The sequence below is a fragment of the Pelodiscus sinensis genome, chromosome 9, assembly GCF_049634645.1.
Source record: "Pelodiscus sinensis isolate JC-2024 chromosome 9, ASM4963464v1, whole genome shotgun sequence".
Taxonomy (NCBI): Eukaryota; Metazoa; Chordata; order Testudines; family Trionychidae; genus Pelodiscus; species Pelodiscus sinensis.
The window spans coordinates 61,079,932-61,101,138 of record NC_134719.1 but is presented as its reverse complement, the minus strand read 5'-3'; the positions used below and the strand labels follow the sequence as shown (position 1 = coordinate 61,101,138).

Sequence of the window (21,207 nt, the reverse complement as noted above, 5' to 3'; positions counted from 1 at the left end):
TGCTTACGGCCACATGCAGATGTAGCATTCACACATTGTATTTGGTCTCTCCTGCAGTTTGTTTCATTCCTCTGTGTTTCTGCAGGGAAGTCACGCCAGGCCAGGTGTACCGGTACCAGGTGCAGACTGTGGCTGGGGCGGCCATGGGTGAACCCTCTCCATCCTTGATCCATACTCACGGTGCTCCCTATTGTGGAGAAGGAAAAGTGACCTTGTAAGTGCTGAATTCTGCCAAGTAAAGCTGAATGCTCCTTAGCAGGTAAAGATGGGCCTTGTAAGGTGCAGAGTTTGGATCTGGGTTCTGAGTTGAACTCCCCAAAGTCATGGGTGGTTGGTTCTGGTCTAAGCTTTGGACCACTCTCTCCAAAGTGTCAGTGATTTTTAACCCCTACAAGGAACATTCTCATCTAGTCTGGCCCCCCGCATAGTGTAGGCCCGAGGACTTCCCTCAATGATTCTCCATCGTCCCAGGTAACTTGTGGTTCTGCTAGAGCAGATCTTGTAGCAGGACAGCCGCTCTCGATTTAAAGACCCCGAATGAGACCAAACGTCACTATCCTCCCTGGTAAAAATGTGTGGGGTTTCCCCTTTACATTTTTCTGACTTCCGCTTGACTCTTTTCCAGGAAAAACAGCTTTGTAAATTGTTAGCCTCCCTGTGTAGAGTTGTGAAACCCAACACAAAGTGGTTGTACCAAGTGCATGAGACCCAACAGAGGAAACTGGCTAGAAAGAAGGAGCTAGATTACTTCAGCATAGCTCCATTGACTTTGTTTATTGATTTACTCCCATTAGGAGTCTGGCCATAGGACAGAGAATGACCATTTTAGTTCCAGAGTCCAAGCCGAGTGAAGTAAAAAACCCCAAATAAGCCCCGTAAATAGGAGGAAAGCAATGAAAATTTGTGACGTGCTTTTAACGTGGCTGATCTAAAGGGCAGTGGAGAATCCGGCTGAGGAAGTCTTGTTTGGGAAACGGTGTAAAACCACCGTGAAATAACAGTGGGTGTGTCTGTGGAACTCCTCGCCAGAGGAGGCTGTGAAGGCTAGGACTATAATAGAGTTTAAAGAGAAGCTAGATAATTTCATGGAGGTTAGGTCCATAAAAGGCTATTAACCAGGGGATAAAATGGTGTCCTTGGCCTCTGTTTGTCAGAGGCTGGAGAGGGATGGCAGGAGACAAATCGCTTGATCGTTGTCTTCGGTCCACCCTCTCTGGGGCACCTGGTGCTGGCCACTGTCGGTAGACAGGATACTGGGCTAGATGGACCTTTGGTCTGACCCAGTACGGCCGTTCTTATGTTCTTATGTAGATTACGGAGTTTTTTCGAAAAAAGTGGCTTTTTTTGAAAAAAATGTCACCTGCATCTCAACTGCCATCGTGTTCTTTTGAAATTAAATTAAAAGAACGCGGTGGTTTTTTTTGAAATTGGTAAACCTACTTTTACCAGGAAGAATACCTTTTTTCGAAAGAGCTCTTGCGAGAAAAGGCGTTCTTGAATGCAAGCAGGGCTTTTTCGAAAGAGAGCATCCAGATTTCCAGGGTGCTCTCTTTCAAAAAAGCGCATCGCTTTTTCACAACTCTTGTGGCTATCTAGACGATCTTTTTCGAAAGAAGCTTTTTAGAGTCAAAGCCCAGAGACTGGAGAGACAAGATTGGTTTTCACACTGTGTGTTTTTGTAGATGAAGCGTGCATGTGAAGCAAAGTTGCACGAGTGTTTGAAGTTTTGAGCGTGAAGGTGTGTGAATGTGGATCCACGCATGAGAATAAACCCGAATTCACCTAAGCATGGTGTTGTCCCTGGTTTTGCCTTCGGACTAGCTTTACGCGACCCAGCGACAGATGCTGCTTGTGAAAATTGCCTGTGGTTATTGCAATTCCCCTCTCACTCACTATACTCCTCCAGATCCCTTACCCCACCTCGACTTGTCCAGCTCTCAGTGGAGAAACTGGCTGTTCTTATCTGCCCTCATGAATCCCTGGCTGCTCTCCTCTGACGCAAGCTTGGTAGCTGCCCTTGCTCCCACCCTGAGTTCACCCAGGAAGATGATGGCAGCGTGGCACCTCTTTTCCCCTCCTCTGACTTTCTCAAGTCCTTCCTCATCTGACAAAAGTTGGATTCGTCTTTCCCTCCACGTGGTTGGCCTCCCCTGAAACCTCGAGTGAAATCTGACTCAAGGGCTGTCCTTCATCATGAGGGTCCTTATGGAGCTGAGGCACTCGAAGGGTGTGTCTAGTCAAGGGGGCATTAACATTTCTTGCCCTCGGTCTCTTAGGAGCTTGGAGGAGGAGTGTGATGATGGAAACCTGCTAGATGGAGATGGCTGCTCTGGGAAGTGTAAAAAGGAAAAAGGCTTCAACTGTGTTGGTGAGTCCTGTGCTGAGTCAGCTCATTCCTTCTCTCCTTGGTGACACCCCCATCCTTGGAGAGGGCCACCCCCTTATTGGACTGTGATGGCCATCCCAGTACTCCACTCCCCCCCCACACACAGGGGAGGGCAGTTTTTTCTCCTGTCATAACGTCTCTGCAGTGGGTATCTCTGACCAGATAGAAAATAGGGAAAATCAGGTCGGGAGTGGGAGCTAATAGGTTCCTGTATTTAAAAAAAACCCCAATATTGCAACTCTCTCTCTAAACTCAGGACATCTGGTCACCGTAACAGTGGGCTGCCCTGTCTGTCAGGACTCTCTTCAGGGATCTGTCCCCAGCAGAAGCATCGTAGACACTGCGCGGAATTTGACCCCTGAACGTCTCCTCTTTGGCCTCTCCCTGCAGGAGAGCCGAGCCTGTGTTACGTCCACGAGGGGGACGGAGTGTGCGAGCCCTTCGAGAGGAGAAGCAGCGTCCTAGATTGTGGCCTCCACACGCCCAAAGGGTTCGTGGACCAGTGGGCCGCACAGGCGTACACCTCCCACCAGGACAAGGAGGCCTGCCCTGTTTCCATGGTGACTGGCGAGCCTGTGGTGCGGGTGAGGCGTGGCGATTTCTTGTCCCGGGGATGCCCCCAGCCTGACGCGATCTCCACAGGGTCCTTGCCTTTCATGTCTCTCCGGATGGGCACCCTCTCCAAAGACGGAGTCCTCCCGGCGGAGCAGCGTCCGCACCCCGAGCGGCTTAAAATCAGCCATAGACCCAGGAAAAGAAAATCCGGACAACAACCCGGGCGTGGCCGTGGGTTGTAGGCTCCGCTTTCCCTCGCGCGGTGCGAGGCCTCCCCAAACGGCACCTCCTCACCCAGGGGAAAGGCCTTTTAACAGCCCCCCTGCACTGTTAGCCCTGGGCAGTCCCGGCCACAAAGCTGTATTCAGGCCAGAAGCTTTACAGTAAAAAAGGATGTGCCGAAAAAGAACCGTGCACTTCTAACTACAGCCCTACTTGGGGTGGGCCATAGGCTTGGGCATGTCACCCTGATATGAATAAGGAAGCATGTTTCTGTTACACCAGATATCAGGAGACGCTGTGGCCCCAGTCCAGCAAAGCACTTAAGTACGTGCATGACTGAGTTGTCCCACTAAAGCCATAAAAATTAGCACAGGCCTAAATGCTTATAGGCTCTGGGTGTGAAAGGATATAAACCCGCATGTCTATGCCTACCAATTAGTGTCTGAAACAAAGACCTTGAAGTAAATGGGCGTCTTTCCATGACGTCAGTGAGCCTGGAAGTTAGACTCCCCCACCCCCAGGCATTTTTGTACAGACTTCTCCTTGCATCTTCATCTGATACATGGGGGCTGGTCTTTGTCTGAGGCTGGATGCTGGCCTAAATGGACCTGGGATGCTCTGGGAAGTCCTAGGGCTCTGGTGCGCCATCCTTTTAAATAATATCCTGTCGTCTTAGTTTGTAAAGGAAGCTCAATGGGACACACTGTCCCTCGGCATATCCCGCTCTTCTTCAGAGAGGCAGTGAAGTCTAGTGGATGGTGCTCTGGAATGGGATTTTGGAGACCTGGGTTCTGTTCTCACCTCAGCTACTCCCCTGCTGGGGGACCTTGAGCAACTCGCTTCACAGCTCTGTGCCTCGGTTTCCCCACCTCTAAAATAATGGATGTAACGATACCGACCGCCTTTGGGAAGCGCTTTGCGAATTGACTGGTGAAAAATGCTATTGCTGGGTATTGTTTATGTTTGTCTGTGCAGTGCTTTGTACTTTTGGGGTGCAGGTGTAATTGTCATCATCCTAATAAGTAATTGAGATGTTGTATCATTTGTAAGTATCATTGTAAGTCATTTGTAACATTGTATCAACATTTCTTACCAAGAGGCTAAGCTAGGGGGGAAAGGAGCATGGATCCTGGTACTACATTGGATCCAATGTCCCTTGTTGCAGAGGAATCCAGGTTTCTAGGGCCAGTTTCTCACTGGGTGTAAATCAGTGCAGTTCCACAGGTCTGTGTTGATTTATGCCAGTTGAGGATCTGACCTTGCATATTCATTATTTGGAAAGTTGTTTCTTCTTGGCTATTGCGCCCAAATCTCAGCTGACATACACCAGGGTCCGTGTGCTAAAATTGTGCTGATTTACACCGATCAGCGATCGAGCCCATAATCTGCTCCTCGGGTACCCTGAGAGATTCTTTATTCACGCAGGTGGCTTGGTTGCCCCTCTCCTTCAGCTCTGGTGGGCACTGTGTTGCCTCTTTCCTGGTGGGCATATAGGAGGCTGTTGGCTCCCTCCCTCCTATTCCCTCCATGCCCAACACTGCTGCTGAGGTTGAAAATCTTTTCTTTCCAGGTGTGCCAACCCCATCTTCAAGATATGCTGGAGCTTCATTCCCTTGCTGCTTGGTTCCCCTGCACCACCAGCCACGACAACGTTCAGGTTGCCGAGGGGGAGAAAACATCGTTGGATGACGGGAGAGTTTGGCTCAAAGTAAGTGGTTTTGGGCAGCTGGGCCTAATAGGGAAGGTACTTGGTAGGGGTCGGGGGACAGCTTTCCTCTGCTTGTTCTGCACTACCAGGGATAACACCAGTGACTGACCAATGGTTAATGATGCATTAAGCCTTCTGAGCGCCTTCACAAAAGATAATTATAGACGATCTAGGACCGAACGGGGCAGCGTGCCCCAAATAAACTATATGGAAAGAGCAAAGACAATGAACAGCCTCCCAGTAATAGAAGGCAGCAGCCGCATAAAATTCAGCTGTGCTTACAATCAGAAAATCCCCACTTCATCATCTGCCTAGGGGACGTATCTGCTCCCTGTGTCCCTTCTGTTCCTGTCCTGCTTAGGTGACTGAGCCCCATGTTTTCCTCTCCCTGGTGGAGTTGAGGCCAGGGAAGTTGTGGGACAGGGTCTCGGATGCCAGGTCAGAGAGGCCCTGTCGTAAATCTTGGTGGGTACGGGCAGGAATTCCACGCCAGCTTTCTCAGCTGTTCGCGTCCTTGCTGCCCTGGAGCCAAAGTGATGCTAAAGGTGACCTTGAAGACTAGCAGAAAAATCTCAAGTAACCCCTCTGGGTGTTTGCCCGTTGCCATTTTTCTTAGTACCACCCTGCCCTGTGCCAGTCATTGGCTTTCCCTTGCTATGGCCAGAGGTGAAAGTCAGCAGGTGCACTCTGGTGCGCAGCTCCGGCAAGAGCTGGCTGAGCTGTGGCAAAAGCCAGCAGGGCGCTAGTTAAGGAGCTGGCCGGGACCCAATAGGAATAGGACAGCGCCTGCAAGAAATGTTAAGTCACTTTCACCCCAGCTATGACTCATCTGTAGAACACCTGGCTGAGGGACAGCTCTTGGTTACACCAGGACAGGAAGAAGGGAAAGAAACTTATCTTTGTGTCCCTAATGCCCTTGCATCCCTAATATCCCCCGCCTCTACAAAGACCTCTACCTACAGTCTCTCCATTCTCCTGGAACTTTCTGTTGGGTTCCCTGCAGGCAGATGCCTTCCACTTCTTCCTTTGCTCACGGGAAATAGGAAATCTCCCTCTTTGCGCTACTTTGATGGAGGCTTACTTTCCATCTGGCACCAGAACCCAGGTTCCAGTGCATTGGAGCGTTAGGCCAGTTCCTTTCTTCCCCGCATGTTTATGGCAAAGACTTTCATGGCTGGCTCCGCACACTCGCTTTAGGTGCACTATGATTTTCTTCCCATAAAATTATTTATGGGCTCGTAATGAATATGCCCATGTTCTTTCTCTGTTTTTATAGCGTTGGCCGGTTTGCTAACAGATCGGGCTGGGAAGGCGGTTTCTTGTTCACATGCTTGTACGAAAGCACACGCTCTAATACACACCTCTCAGGAGCACCTACCTCCACTTGCAGGGCTGTTTGGAGGCGCCGTGTCATGCTTAGAAGGAGCAATATCCCGTCCCTCGTTAGGCACGTGATTCCTGTTGCTTGGAATGAAACATGTTCAACAGGTGGCACTAAAGAGCAACACAGTGTTGTGCCTCCTCGTGACGGCACAGGCTGAAGTGGGTGTGGCCATCTGCCAGATGGTGTGCGACATAACTAGTCTCCCAGAATGCACCTCGGCATAGATGATATACTTGCAGAAAGGAGTTGTTCTGAGTTACGGAAAAGCACTTTCCAGTTGCACTGTTTTGTTCTCTATTTCCTCCCGTATCGGAGTCAGGAAAGCTTTGGAGGCACATCAGACGGTAACAAGCAAGGACTGGAACAAAAGAAAAAAACGACAGCCACGTGCGGTTCAGTACGTAATAAGAAAAAGGAAGCAGGGTGGGGAATAGTTAGTGATGCCAGATCCCGCAGTTCTAACTCAGACACAGATTTTGCAAAGCACCTGCGTGGGGGAGGATGGTACGGGGGCTTTCCCCGAAATGTGCGCAGAGCTGGCATTGGCTAACGTGGAGCTGTCAGCCTTCGCAGAGGCGGAGGCTAACGAGTGAGGTTGGGACGAGCGCTTGATGTCGCGGCGCTCGTCCCAGCTTGTTGGGCGTGGGAAGACGAATCCGGCTTTGCAGCAGGCTATGCTGCCAACAGGATTGGCCTTCGTGGTGTTCCCGGGCAACAACCGTGAGATAACGGGAGGGAAACGTAACTGGGAAATTGCCCGTCCTCGGCGAGGGCTGTGCTGGAATTTGGGGCGAAAGAGGAGAAAGGTGTTTCCTCTGCCTGGCGTTGCCCCGTACCAGCTCTTTGTAGGCCCCAGTGAGAGGCTGTGGAGCTGAAACACTTCCTCGGCCTTGATTGTGCTCTGTGTGCTGAGCTCGCAGGCAGCTCCTCAGCCGTTCCTCAATGCTCAGTACACACCCACCCTCTGCAGGCACCATGCCAGACCCAGGGCACCAGAGCCAGGGTTTGAGGAGCCCGTGCGAGGGCATTCTCACTGAACCTGGCACCGTGAGTAAGTCTCTTTGCCTCTCTGCTTCCGCCCCGTTTTGCCCCCGTCTGCTCATGTCGTCAGCGTTTTGGAAGGAGGACTGGCTGTCTGTGTGCAGCGGGCCCTGGTCTCGGTTGGGTCCTCCAGGCACCACAGTCATTGAATTCATAATAGCAGAGCCCTGAGGCAGCAATGTGGGGGCAGATTCATTCTTTCTCCCCAGGTCTCTGCACCGCAGGGCACCCCAGCACTCGGGCCTGGTGAGCTGGGCTGCTAGTGGGGTTGTGCCCACAGGAAGCGTCGCTTTATCCGGACTCTTTTGCCCCGTCTCCAGCCGGATGGTGGCGAGAGCGTTGCCGGGGGTGGATCTGAATAAAAAGCTTCCGAACACTGGGGAATTTACGCCCCCTTCACTTTCCAAGAGAGAGAGCTGCATTGGCAGAGCTGTCTGAGCAACCCAGCCTGGACAAGCAAAGTGCTTGCAGGTCTTTTTAATGGGTGCCACGAAGCTGCTGTGGGGCTTGCCGAGTGAGCGGGAAGTCCCCAATGCATCTAGCTAGACATCTGTCAGTCTGTCCGTCTCATTTGTATAGCTCTGTCTGCTTCGCTACCCTCCTCTGCCTGAATGCCCCTTCTGGTGTTCTTACCCCCCTGCCCAGGTGTGCTTCGATAGACCCGGACTGGCTACCTCAGTCTTTATTTTCCTGGCCTCGGATGGCGTTGCCCTGGGCAACCAGCACAAGCCGACTGTGACCGTCCAGCTGGGGGACGAGAGGAGACACAACCACTCGCTGGGTGAGTGCACGCAGAGCTGACGTTGAGGGGGGCGGGTCACGGTGAAAGAGCTCCCCTTTCCCTTCTGTTCCTCCACACCCTCAGCACCAGAGTCCCTCTCTGCTTCACCCTGGGTTTTCCTCAGCAGTGGGCAAGGAGCCTAGCAAGGCAGGTCCTGGCAACCGGCCCAAATTCCTATGGCCAGTATGGCTCACCCTGAGCTCAGTGGAACCTGGGGAATCTCTGTGGCAGCGCCCTCCCTTGAGTTCCTCCGTGCCTCATTTGTCGGCTGAGGCTGTGTCCCCCTCGTAGCAGACCAAGGATGCGGGAGGCTGCGGTGTCCTCTCTCTGTTGGGATCCTCCTTACGTCCCGTTCCTTTAAGCGCCGGCTCGCCCTCTCCTGCGCTCGTGACTTTATCTAGCTTCTAGTTGGGCTGAAGTGGAAGGGTTAGCCGTGGCCTGGGACACGTCCTGTCCTGTCTGACTTCCTCGCGGGGCTGTTCCTGTGGAGGAATCCATTGCACGTTGCTTAGTGGGGAATGCAGACCACCGGGGTAGTATCTGAGCGGTGGAATAACCCAGCTAAACCATCCCAGAGCTGGGCGAATGACTTCTCTCTCGTTGCCTCCCTCCCCCCCCTCGTAGGGACGCACGAGCTGTCATGTCAGCGGAACCCCTTGGTCATCAACGTGACCCACGGCCAGGATTTCCTTTTCCACCGGATCACCTCGGTGCTGCTCAACTTCTCCTCCCCGCTAGTGGGCGTCTCAGCCGTGGCCTTGCGAACTTCCTCCCCCCTCAGCTCTTCTGTGCCGAACACCTGCTTGGCGGAGCCCGAGGGACACGGCCTCCACCGATACAGGTACCACCTCGTCTCGGTGCTGGGCGAGGGCCGCGGCTCTGCTGGCTCAGTCTGCCACTCCTGCAGAAGGCCACCGCCAGCTTAGAGCATCGCTCCCCAGGGCTCAGCCTGAGGGAGCTATCCTTGGGCTCGGCTAGATCTCTGTCTTCTTGTCGCTGGGCAAACGCTGTAGGGACAGCGAGGCTTCGAGCTAGAGCTGTGAATCCCAGCTCGAGCACCCTCAGCACGTTTGGGGATGACACTAAGCTGCGGGAGAGGTAGATACGCTGGGGGGCAGGGAGAGAGTCCAGAGTGACCTGGAGAGATTAGAGCTACAAGAAATCTGATGAGGTTCAACAAGGACAAGTGCAGAGTCCTGCACTTGGGATGGAAGAATCCCAAGCACTGTTACAGGCTGGGGTCTGAATGGCTAAGTAGCAGTTCAGCAGAAAAGGACCTGGGGGTTACAGTGGATGAGAAGCTAGAGATGAGTCAACAGTGTGACCTTGTAGCCAAGAAGGCTAATGGCCTATTAGGGGGCATTAAGAGGAGCATTGGCAGCAGATCCAGAGAAGTCGTTATTCCCCTTTATTCGGCTCTGGTGAGGCCACATCTGGAGTGTTGTGTCCAGTTCTGGGCCCCCCACTATAAAAAGGCTGTGGACACATTGGAGAGGGTCCAACAGGGGGTGACCAAAATGATTCGGGGGCTGGAGCGCATGACCTATGAGGAGAGACTGAGGGATTTGGGTTTGTTTAGTCTGCAGAAGAGAAGAGTGAGGGGGGATTTGATAGCAGCCTTCAACTTCCTGAAGGGAGGGTCCAGAGAGGCTGGAGAGAGGCTGTTCTCAGTAGTGACAGATGACAGAGTGAGGAGCAATGGTCTCAAGTTACAGTGGGGGAGGTCTAGGTTGGATATTAGGAAAAGCTATTTCCCTAGGCAGGTGGTGAAGCACTGGAATGGGTTACCTAGGGAGGGGGTGGAATCTCCATCCCTAGAGGTTTTTAAGACTCGGCTTGACAAGACCCTGGCTGGGTTGATTTAGTTGGGATTGGTCCTGCCTAGAGCAGGGGGCTGGACTTGATGACCAACTGAGGTCTCTTCCAGCTCTAGGATTCTACGATTCACCCTGGCCGGCTCTGGCTCTGATTTTTAGTGTGCTAAAAATGGGGAACAGCCTCGGTGGAGGGAGGGATGGGAAAGATGAGCCACTCCAGGTGCACGCCTGCCGTTCGGACAGAGCGGCCGGTCCTCCTGCTGCTCATGGCACTACAGCTGTGCACTATTTTTAGCACGCTCGCTCGATCCGAGCTAGAGCAACTGTGTCTCCTTGCTCTGGCATTTACACCTCCAGTTCCAAGTGTGGACACACAGCACCTGGAATAAACCTCTAGGGAATAAACCTGGCTCGGTAGCTCTTTGCCATCTCTCATTTCCGATCCTATCGCAGGAGAGAGTTGTGGCTGGAATAGAATATAAGGGGTTCATGCAGCCACCCGATGAAGGGCAGACAAGTGGGTGAAATCCACACCAGGTGTGACCGTCAGCTGGAAATCACAGCAGATCCTTCATCCAGCCTGCTACCCTCTTCCCTAGAACAACAGAGACTCTCTCTGGAGTCCAGCACTACACCGTAAACTCCGGCCCCTGTCCCATTCTGCGTGCATACACACTCAGATGGCCCATGCTGCATTCAGACAAAAGGCACTGAGGCTTAACGCACTGTCTGGCTGTGGGGAGAAATAGTTCAGTTTGGTGCATGAGCGAGAGAGAGAGAAACAGAGACGTAGCGTTAAAAGAATCTCATGAGGATTGCAAAGAAGCACCCCATCCCTGATTCAGCCCTGGTCCTGTAGCATTATGTAGCTTTAATTACACGATCACATGCTCTTTGTTCGATAGGACCCCTGCCTCGGTCAGGTCTTGCTCCAGCACAGCACGTAACCACATACAGCGTCTGTGAGCAGGCTGGTTGACCTCAAAGAGCTATTCACCCGGTGAGAATGAGGCACCTGCTTAAGTCTCTGTGTGCTCCATGCCTTGCATGCAGGGTCTAGCCCTGTGACACCCTGGCATTAAACACAACATGCTGGTTAAGGGCGCCCCCCGGGAGACAGCTCACACTTCCCAAGTCAGCTTTGGCACCCCCCACTTCCTCGTCAGAGAAAGAAACACAAGGAGAGCGACTCTCTGTAAACAGACCATTGGCGGGAGCTCGACGGACTCCTGCCTTTCCATTTGTGTTTTGGTTCCCTTCCACTTCAGCACTGGCTGTCCCGGTTCTGTTCCGAATAGCTCCCCTTGGGAGGAGACTCTCCTCTCTTCCCACTTGGATTTGGGTGCCATGCTAGATTCCTCAAACACACAGAGCTCCCACCCCTTCCTTCCGAAACGGCCTCTTTCCCGCCTCTCACGCTGCTGCTTCAGTAGTAATAATAATACGAACAGGCTTTAATTTATCGGTGTCCAATGCGCGGAGACCTCCAGACATCTTAATGAAATATGTAAGTGAGCAGCGTTTGCAGAATAGCGGATCCTGTTCCAAGTAAATCACACTGCAAAGGGAGAAGAGCTGCCATCCAAGATCGAATGAGTAAATAAACAATGCCGAAAGCACCCCCAGAGCCAAAGGCAGGAACTGAGATGCAATTAAAGGAAGGTGAGAAGGTTTGTTCTGATGATGACAGCAGATGGTGATTGACGAGGCGAAGTTTGGCAGTGCAGCCAGATTCCAATGTTTTCCAAAGTTTTAGACACGTCCAGATCCAGGGTTCTCATTCAAGCAATTATGCAGATAGTATCCACCTGGGAATTTTGGAGTCTGTGCATGCTCATCTCTAATAGTAATAGTTACAGGTTGTTGTTACAAGTGTTCTTTATGAATGGTACTGCTAGGAAGAATGGCGGGAGAGAGCGTGTGCGCGCACGAAGGTGATGTAACTGAGTTATGGTGAGTTCTGCAGGGTGTGAGGGCTAATGTGATTCACACAACACCAGCAATTGTGGCTTTCCTAGTGAATAAACGTGCATGTCCAGGTCTCTGGCCCTCATTGAAGGGGCACCAACCACCTGAAATCAAGTCAGTTTCCTTTTGGGAGTGATCACAGGTGCACACGTGTCTTGTCAGTGGGGTGGGTTTACAATCAGTTTCCCAGCAAGCAAGTAAGCAAGCAAGCAAGAAAGAAAGAAAGAAAGATTAAATTTCTCTCTCTCACTGCTGTGTTGAAAGACTCACACAAACATGATGGGAAGCTGGTCCTGAAGGGAAAAGTTGCCAAATACACATAGAAAGCAAATGGAAAAGATAGGCAACAGCATATTCCTCCCTATTATCTCTTTATTGAAATCTCAAGGAGGTTATTTGTCACTACCTATAAAGCTCATGTAACAGCACCTGCCTGCCAACTGGGGAGTCTCATCAGGAAAGTATTTTGAGTAGCTCAGAGGATTTAGGCTTTGGAAGAACAACATCCTCCTCTTTAGAGCCCTGCTAATCTGCAGCTATCTGCTTCATATCCACGGGGATCCGTATCTGTGGCTGTGGCTATCCACAGCTCATTTTTGCAGATATGGATGTAGATGCAAATTTTGTATCTGCACAGGGCTCTGCCCATCTTGTGGCCCACAGAGTCGCCATAAAGCCCAGCTCCCCTGCAGAAGCCATAGTGACAATAACAGAGCCTCTAGGTCAGCTTTGGAAGCACTTGGCTAATTTTCCCCCCTTTATTTCATTTTAAAAACTATTTTCAAGTCCAAAACCAACATAAATGAGTACAGGACGTCCCTGCTGTATGTCACCCTGGTATACATCCGTTCCGCACTAAAGTCGTTGACACTTGCAGGAACTGATGCGTTATAAGTCCTCCCATTCCCCGCTCTTAAGTTGTGCGCACACACACAAAAATGTTTGGGCAAGTGGAAGTCAGCCGTGAGATAAAAATTCCCCGCTTTAAGTTGTTTCACTATAAGTCCAAGTTTTTTGGAACGTATCCTGGACTTCTAGCAAGGACAGCCTGCATTAAAATACAGAATGATACATTGGGTATTAATGCAGATGTGTCTGGGAAGAAAATACCCCATAAAAGTTCAGGCACATAATATATTAGCAGGTTCAGAGACTTCCGCTCCACAGTAAAAAGACAAAATCGGTGGCAGTCCAGTCAAGAATTGACTGGCCACACACCCAGTGTGTATGTAAGCCTATTGAAAATAACCCCACAAAAGTAAGAGAGAGAACTAAGAAACAGTGTGTTTCTTGGCCCTCGTCTAGTTTCATTTCCAGTATAATAAAAATAATTTCCCTGGGTTTCTGTAGCATCTCTCATCCTGAAGGATCTAAGTGCTTCACATCCTGAATTGCAGTAAGACATCATATACCTGCATGTGGAAAGCAGCCATCTCCGGGGAACATGGCAGCCATTCTGTCCTGGCAGTGAAACACGGTTGTTTCAAACAGTCTCCCCAGGTGAAACTGCAGGAGAAATGTAAGGGCGTCAGGGAGCACAGGAACTGCCTTAATGAACGCAAGCTTCCAGGCCTTTGAGTGGAGTCTCATCCGAAAGACACTCCCTCTCCTCCTCGTGCACCGCGCTGGGTCAGGCATGCAGAACGGGTAGCAGCCTGCCGACTCCCTTCCTCATGGGGCACTCCAGGACCACGACAGAGCTGCTCAGCCCCGGGTGTGATCACAGAACGCGCCCAGCAGCCGGGAAGGCGTAGGCCTCAGCGTGCAGTGCGCGAGGTGCTGAACCGAAGCACCCTGAAGCCGGTGGGAATCTTTCTCTTGACTTCAGGGGCGCTTGCATTAGGCTCCACGGGCAGGTCTACACGATGGCTTACGTCGCTACGACTTAGGTCGCTCGGGGGTGGGAAGAAGCACTCCCCACCCCCAGATGACACACAGGACAGTAACCGAAGTGCTGTCCGCACCAACCCAATGCCAGTGAGAGGCGCTCTGCCTTCCGCATAGAACGTCCTCACCACGCATGGCACAGCCCCGATGTCACGCTTCTAGTGCAGACTAGCCCTGTGGCATCCTACACGGGGTGTGTCCACTCCGCAGCGGGGAGCAAGCCCCCCCTGCCTACGTTGACAGGCTCACGCTGGCGGCCAGCGTGCTGAAAATAGCCCGGGAGTTGAGTGGGCTGAAGCGCCCAAACTGCAGCACCCACGATGCTGTTTTCAGCATGAGTTGGCCTATCCGGATTGGGAGACTGGTTTCCAGTTCAGTGTAGACAAACCCTCGTTGCACCTAGAGCAGTGTTTCTTGAACTGTGTGCCGCGAGGCAGTCGGAGGTGTGCGGTGGAGAACAGAGTTCAAAATGGCCACCCTTAAAGGGGCAGGCGACCTTTTTTTTCTCAGCAACTCCCCTCCCCACCTTTCTTGTTTGTTTGTTTTGTTCCTCGGTCTTAAAAAGTTTCAGAAACACTGACCTAGAGTATCCGAAGCAGGGCCTGTGCCGGAATTTCAGCCCCTTCCAGTTAATGGCTTTTCCTCTCCATCCTGTCTTTCCCTTTGCATGCGAATGCTGAGCCACATTTCCTCCTGTTTTCTTTGGTATGGACGGGATCACAAGCCAGGGCAGGCGACCTTTTTTTTCTCAGCAACTCCCCTCCCCACCTTTCTTGTTTGTTTGTTTTGTTCCTCGGTCTTAAAAAGTTTCAGAAACACTGACCTAGAGTATCCGAAGCAGGGCCTGTGCCGGAATTTCAGCCCCTTCCAGTTAATGGCTTTTCCTCTCCATCCTGTCTTTCCCTTTGCATGCGAATGCTGAGCCACATTTCCTCCTGTTTTCTTTGGTATGGACGGGATCACAAGCCAGGGCAGGAGATTTTATTTATTGACTTTTTAAGCTGCCTTTATTTTTAGCTTCTTTGAGTTTACATTTGCTTGTGCTGGGAAGTGCGTTGGCGCTATTGGAATCCAGTCTGCATTGTATTCTTGTCCTTTCCCCACCTTTGAAAGGATTAAAGACAAATCTAGGTTTGGCTTTTTGGAAGTTTTTAATTTTTGCCTTTCCTTGTTCAGCAAGGGAAGAATTGCCGTTCCCTCAGCTTCCACGTCCACGTATTTTACTTCAATCCAGGAGTGATTTCTATGTTATAGGCCAAGCCTTAGGTTTTGGCAATTCACTCCCAGACCTCTCCAAAGCTGGGCTGTCCCTTGGGGTACATCTAGACTGCAAGCTTCTTTCGAAAGAGAGCATCCACACCTCAAAACCAGATCGGAAAGGCGATCTGCTTTTTCGAAAGAGAGCGTCCAGACTGCATGGATGCGCTCTCGAAAGAAAGCTCCGATTGCTATTCGCAGAATGGCCACCAGGGCACCTGGGCTTTTTTCGATTGCCGCGTCTTTCGAAAAATGTCCCTGTTCTGTGTCCACACACGCCTTTTTTCGAAAGAGCTCTTTCGAAAAAGGCATTCTTCCTCCTCATTTGAGGTTTACCAAGGACGAAACCCCCCCTGCGTTCTTTCGATTTAATTTAGAAAGAATGCAATTGCAGTGTGGACACAGGTGATGTTTTTTTTTTTTAAAGGGGCATTTAAAAAAAAAATGTAGTCTAGACATACCCATAGTCAGAAGATGAACCTCTAAAGTATAGCTGGACTTAACCAGAGCCAGACACAAAAGAAAGACGGTAGGTTAAAAAAACACGTCAAGGTTGAAGGTGACTTGCTTTTCTCAATGTCAGGTACCACATGATTTGTCAACTCTAGAATAGGGCTAGAAAGAGGAGACACTAGCTCATATAATAAGACAGGAAAGGTCCACTTCATCCTAGGAGGCAGAAGCTTTGAAAGCAATTTGTCAGCGAGCTCCCAGGACATGAGGAGATGAATCTGCTGGATTTCTCATTGTGGCATTTGGGAAGAGAATAAACTGCATGAGATTCCTGTGGCCATGTGAAATGGCTCTGGGGAGAGCCCTTACTAGTTGGTTGCACACGTCTGTGGGGCGGGACCACAACGTGTCGGTGGAATGTGCAGCGTCAGGAGAGCTTGAAATTGCTCCTGGAGGCTTGGCTGGGTGGATGTTTTACTTTTTTAAAGATCAGAAATGTTTTCAAAGGAGTCACAATGAAACATTTTGTTTCACCCCCACATTTTTCTATCCTCGTTTTCAATTCATCACAAATGGAATTTTCTGTTTGACCAGAGACATTTTTTAATCACTAGCTGACTAAATAAATTGTGATGCCCATAAACTCAGTTTTATAGACATTGTTCTAGTTTGTGTCATGGTTTATCTATTAGAGGTGTTGATGTGATGCTTGCTACAACTGTGTGTTGCAAATGGGGTGGAGGCAGGACACGCAGCCTTGCAGTGACAAAGGCAGGGATAATTGTAGGTCATAACCTTCTAGCACATCGATGGTGTTGGCTGATGCCGCTCGTTAGTCAATCGGAAGCAGCTGAGAATCCATCAGGTCCTCTATCTGCTAGTTCTTCCAGTTGTTTCCTATAACTACAAGCACCATTCTACAGCTTGAACCTCTCTAGTCCGGCATGCTCTGAACCAGCAATATCCGTGGTCCGGCATGATTTGAATTAGCAGGATGCCCACTTATCGTGGGTGTGGCCAAGTTTTCTGCAGCCCCATAGAGTTTATTTACAGCCACTGGTCCTGGCGCTCAGTGTTCCGTGCTGTTCTTTAGCTCTAATTTATCCCTAAATGTCTCCTAAGAGCCCAGTAAGCAGGATCTTCTTACTCTGTATAAAGTTAATACAGAGTAAGCTCATAAGACGTTTGCCTCCTTATCGATGAAAGAGAAAGGTGCACAGCTGTTGTTTCTCCCCAGACAACAGTGATTTCTACTAGCTTTATTAAACAAAAGTGAGTTTATTAAATGTCAAAAGTAGGATTTAAGTAGTTGCAAGTGTAGCAGACAGATCAAAGTAAGTTACTAAGCAGAATAAAACAAAATTTTGGTCCTGCCATGAGGGCAGGGGACTGGACCTCTCGAGGTCCCTTCCAGTCCTAGTGTTCTATGAAAACAAAACACTCCAGCTAAGCCTAATCCACTACAAGAAGCTGATGCAAAATATAAAATTTCTTACCCTCGTTCTTATTTCAGATAAAGTCCTTCTCGAGACAGAGATGTCCTTTCTGTCCCGAGTCCCACCGTTCTCCTCCACCCCGTCCTCACAATTCTGTTGTTTCCTGGTGTTTTCATGTATCCTCTTGGGGTGGGAAGCCAGTCTATAAAGCCAGCTGAAGACCATCACTGTTTACTTCCCTCCCCTTATATAGAATTTTCCGAGGGTGGGAAGCCTTTGTTGGATCCCCCACACCTCCGTGGAAAAGTGCAAAATTCAAAATGGATTCCAGCATCAGGTGACTTGGATATATGTCTTTGTATCACGTCTGCAGGGAGACAATTCTCCCCCCACTCAGTTGTCTCTTGCTAACGGGCTTTTGGTTCTGTGTCTGGCCTCTTCATTGTTGTTCCTGATGGGCTGGAAATAGGCTTTTCCCAACATGCTAATAAATCTACAGTCAATATTCTTAATCTCAGACCCAGAAATGGTACGGGTATACAAATAAAATATACCCTTTCAGAGGATTACTAGTTTCCAATGATGGGTTAAATGCATGAAGCATATTTGAGTTAGGCATATTCATCTTCCTAAGCATATTTCCATAAAGAATGTGGAATATACCGGCACTATAATTATTAGCAAAGGAGACACACAAATGCTCCCTGCTCAACTTTTCCTGTGCATACCCAACTGCATGGGCAAAGAGAATAAAATGGTATTAAGGTAACAGGAACAAGCACCTTCTTCCGAGAAAGCTGCTTTGGTTTGAGGGGAAAAGAGAACATCAGAGAAGACCTCTTCCAACTACCCCGCCATATCGCATGCTTCCATCAAGGGGAGAAAGGTGCCATCTTTGAGCAGTTTTCCATCTTTCCACATTTGAACTTTTGTTTTGTAGACGAGATTTGCCCTCCAGACCCAGGGGGGAGGTTCAGAGCGTCACAGGGCTGTTTCCAAAAATGGCCATTTTGCCAAAAAGTCACAACAAATGATTTGTTTGGGCTGCAAAAGAGTCTAGGGTATAAATTTCACCATTATGATAAAAGCATGAGATCCCAGAGAAAAAATATTTTTCTTCCTCAAAAAGACTATGGCGCTCTCTGAAACTGCACTGACGGGAAAAGGATCTTCTCGCATGTATACGATCACTTCTCCTCCTTAATCCATGGGTCTGTTTTTGCCAGATTGCTTTGGGGTAGGCAGCTTTTGTCTGGCAGCCTGGTCTTGATCCAAAGCCCACCAAAGTAAATTCAAAGATGCTCCTTGACTGGAGCTTCCATTGTCCATCCCCCTCCATGTTGACAGCAGTATAGAAATCACTTCTAATAATACTTTTCAATTGTTAAAATTGCAGCTTCATCTTAGAGGTTGTTTTGACACCAGCCAGCAAGGCTGTAGCCTGGACAGAGGTTGCAGCAGATTTCTGGATAATTTGTGGTGCCGTAGAAGGTTCTGTTCTCTTTGGTCTGGTGTAACCCACCAGTGTTTTCCGGGCTCTTTGAAAAAATATGCACAATAACATCCAGATTGCCCTGTTTTCAGAAATGTGAGGTTTTCATGTTTTGCTTTGTTTGTAAAATGGGCCCAATTTCCTGAAAAACCCGCAGTCTCACAGCTATTGGAGCGCCATCTTTGAGCAGTTTTCCATCTTTCCACATTTGAACTTTTGTTTTGTAGACGAGATTTGCCCTCCAGACCCAGGGAGGGCGGTTCAGAGCGTCACAGGGCTGTTTCCAAAAATGGCCATTTTTCCAAAAAGTCACAACAAATGATTTTGGGCTGCAAAAGAGTCTTCGGTATAAATGCCAGTGTGGGGTTTTCTTTTTTTTTTTTGGAGCTGTTACCTGGAGGAAAAAAAATAAGAGTGACTGCTTGATTTTTGTGCACGGCTCTAGTCCAAAATTTTGAAGTGTCATGGGAATGTAAGAGTGGGCTGGTAGGATAATCTATCTCCATCTATCTCCATCCATACAGGAAAGAAAGATTTACTTCATGCTGAGGTCAGAGCTGTGCTATCGCCAGCATGTCCCAACACAGATACTGCTGAGGGAGAATAGATTCCATGGGTCGTGTGGACAATCACTTTCTACTGAGAATCGTGCTCTGGATTCTAGCCTCTAAGCTGGTTGTAACGTGTAGACGAGTTTGTAGCGCGCCTTGCACGATAGGGTCCTACGTTCTGTCACAGTACGTGAATTTGTTGTTCTTGTGGTTATTAAAACACTTCTCCTGAAAAGAAAATCTGTGGGTAAGGGCCATTTACAAGCATTCTGGAGAGAGCCAAACCAAGTCCCGTCCTTTGATATAACTCCTTGGAGGTCTATGCCAACAGAGCTTTTGACCCGCTATTGGAGCTGGTGTCATGCCACCCCATCCCCAATACTGACAAGGCCTGTTCTGGATCAGAACTGGCAAGTAAAATGGCCAAGTAGTGCACATTGGAAAAAAAATAATCCCAACTCTACATACAATATGATGTGGACTAATTTAGCTACAACTACTCAAGAGAGATCTTGGAGTCACTGTGGATAGTTCTTTGAAAACATCCATTCAGTGTGCAGCCGCAGTCAAAAAAGCAAACAGAATCTTAGGAATTATTTAAAAGGGAATAGAGAATAAGACAGAGAACATCTTATTGCCTCTGTGTAAAACCATGGTACGCCCACATCTTGAACACTGCGTACAGATGTGGTCACCTCATCTCAAAAAAGCTATATTGGCATTGGAAAAGGTTCAGAGAAGGGCAACTAAAATGATGAGGGGTTTGGAATGGGTTCCATATGAAGCGAGATTAAAGAGACTTGGACTTTTCAGCTTAGAAAAGAGGAGACTAAGGGGGGATACGATAGAGGTCTATAAAATTATGACTGGTGTGGGAAAGGTGAATAAGGAAAAGTTGTTTAGTTGTTCCCATAATATAAGAACTGGGGGTCGACAAATGAAATTAATAGGCAGCAGGTTTAAAAGGAAGTTTTTCTTTATATAATGCACCGTCCACCTGTGGAACTCCTTGCCAGAGGATCTTGTGAAGACTAGGACTTTAACAGGGTTCAAAAAGGAGCTAGCTGAATTCATGGTCCATCGATGGCTATTAGCGAGGAGGAGTAGGGATGTTGTCCCTAGCCTCTGTTTGTCTGGAAATGGATGACAGGAGAGGGATCACATGATGATTCCCTGTTCTGTTCACTCCCTTTGGCTCTGGGGCACCTGGCATTGACCACTGTTGGCAGACGGGATGCTGGGCTAGATGGACCTTTGGTTTGACCCCAGTATGGCTGCTCTTACCTTCTTATGTTTCCCGAGCATCTCCATGGTATCGTGCTGCCGCGTCACTGGCTCAGGAGCTCACAGTTTCACCACAGGGTGAGTGTGCAGTTCGGTCCCGTGGCCACACTGAGGTCCTGGCGCTGTGGCGCAGACGGCAGTATTGTAGGCTTCCTAGTTTTGTCACCCTGACATTTCCCCCTCCAGCCTGAGGTCTCTACCTGCCTTTCTAGGGTGCAACTCAGACCTGCTCTTACAAAGTGCTTGAGAAGTAAGCCAGGACAGGCACATTGGGCTTGTAAGCATCCTTTTTGGTCTCTGTTGTGTAGTGCTTAGCACGGTGGGGGGCTGGCTTCAGGACCAGGGCCCCAAATCTTCAGTAGTAATAAACGTGGCACCTCTAGGGTGGCTTGCAGAAAATAAGCAAATTCCCCATCTGCCTTCCTTGCTAGTGAGAGACTGGAGACGAGAAACCGCCCCAAGAGAAAAGGCCCCCCCCCGGTGCACCCGTCAGCATGCACACCCTCACGCATGCACTTGAGAAGGTTACGTTGGGAAAGAGCTCGGAGTGTTCATTGGGAGGTACAGGTGCGGAAGGGTTGTACCGTGGGGTTTGGAGGGCACAGTTACAGACCACTACAGCCGCCCAGAGAGAGAAGAAAGAGAGATCTACAATTGGTACCAGATGCACACGGAAGCTAATGACCTGACAAGCGCTGTGCTCATAAAACAAATTCTTTCAAAAGGAAGCACATGGAAATATAAGCTAGTGAAAGAATTTGCAGTGGCTGCCCTGAAACCATTTCTCACTTCATAAACAGGCCTGTGCAGGAAAATCAGCCTTTTTTTTTCCCCCTGTGGTCCTTTCTCTTGCCATTTTTCCCCTCCTCCATCCAATCCCAGTCCTGAATGGGCTGTTCCATGTGGGTTTCCATGGGAATGGGACTTGGCAGGCATTGGCGCTGAGCTCTGTCCATGCTACACACGCACCCGTCGCGTTTTTGGG

General features: G+C 49.6%; 1 protein-coding gene across 1 annotated transcript in view; it reads left to right on the top strand.

Moving 5' to 3' along the window:
* Window positions 1-21,207, top strand: part of PAPPA2 (pappalysin 2) — a 144,099-nt gene that overhangs the window by 58,124 nt on the left and 64,768 nt on the right. The window contains exons 8-13 of the mRNA XM_075936896.1: window positions 86-214; window positions 2,277-2,368; window positions 2,777-2,970; window positions 4,734-4,871; window positions 7,942-8,077; window positions 8,702-8,918. Of these exons, the coding sequence (XP_075793011.1) occupies window positions 86-214; window positions 2,277-2,368; window positions 2,777-2,970; window positions 4,734-4,871; window positions 7,942-8,077; window positions 8,702-8,918 (906 nt within the window). The remainder of the gene's footprint in view (window positions 1-85; window positions 215-2,276; window positions 2,369-2,776; window positions 2,971-4,733; window positions 4,872-7,941; window positions 8,078-8,701; window positions 8,919-21,207) is intronic.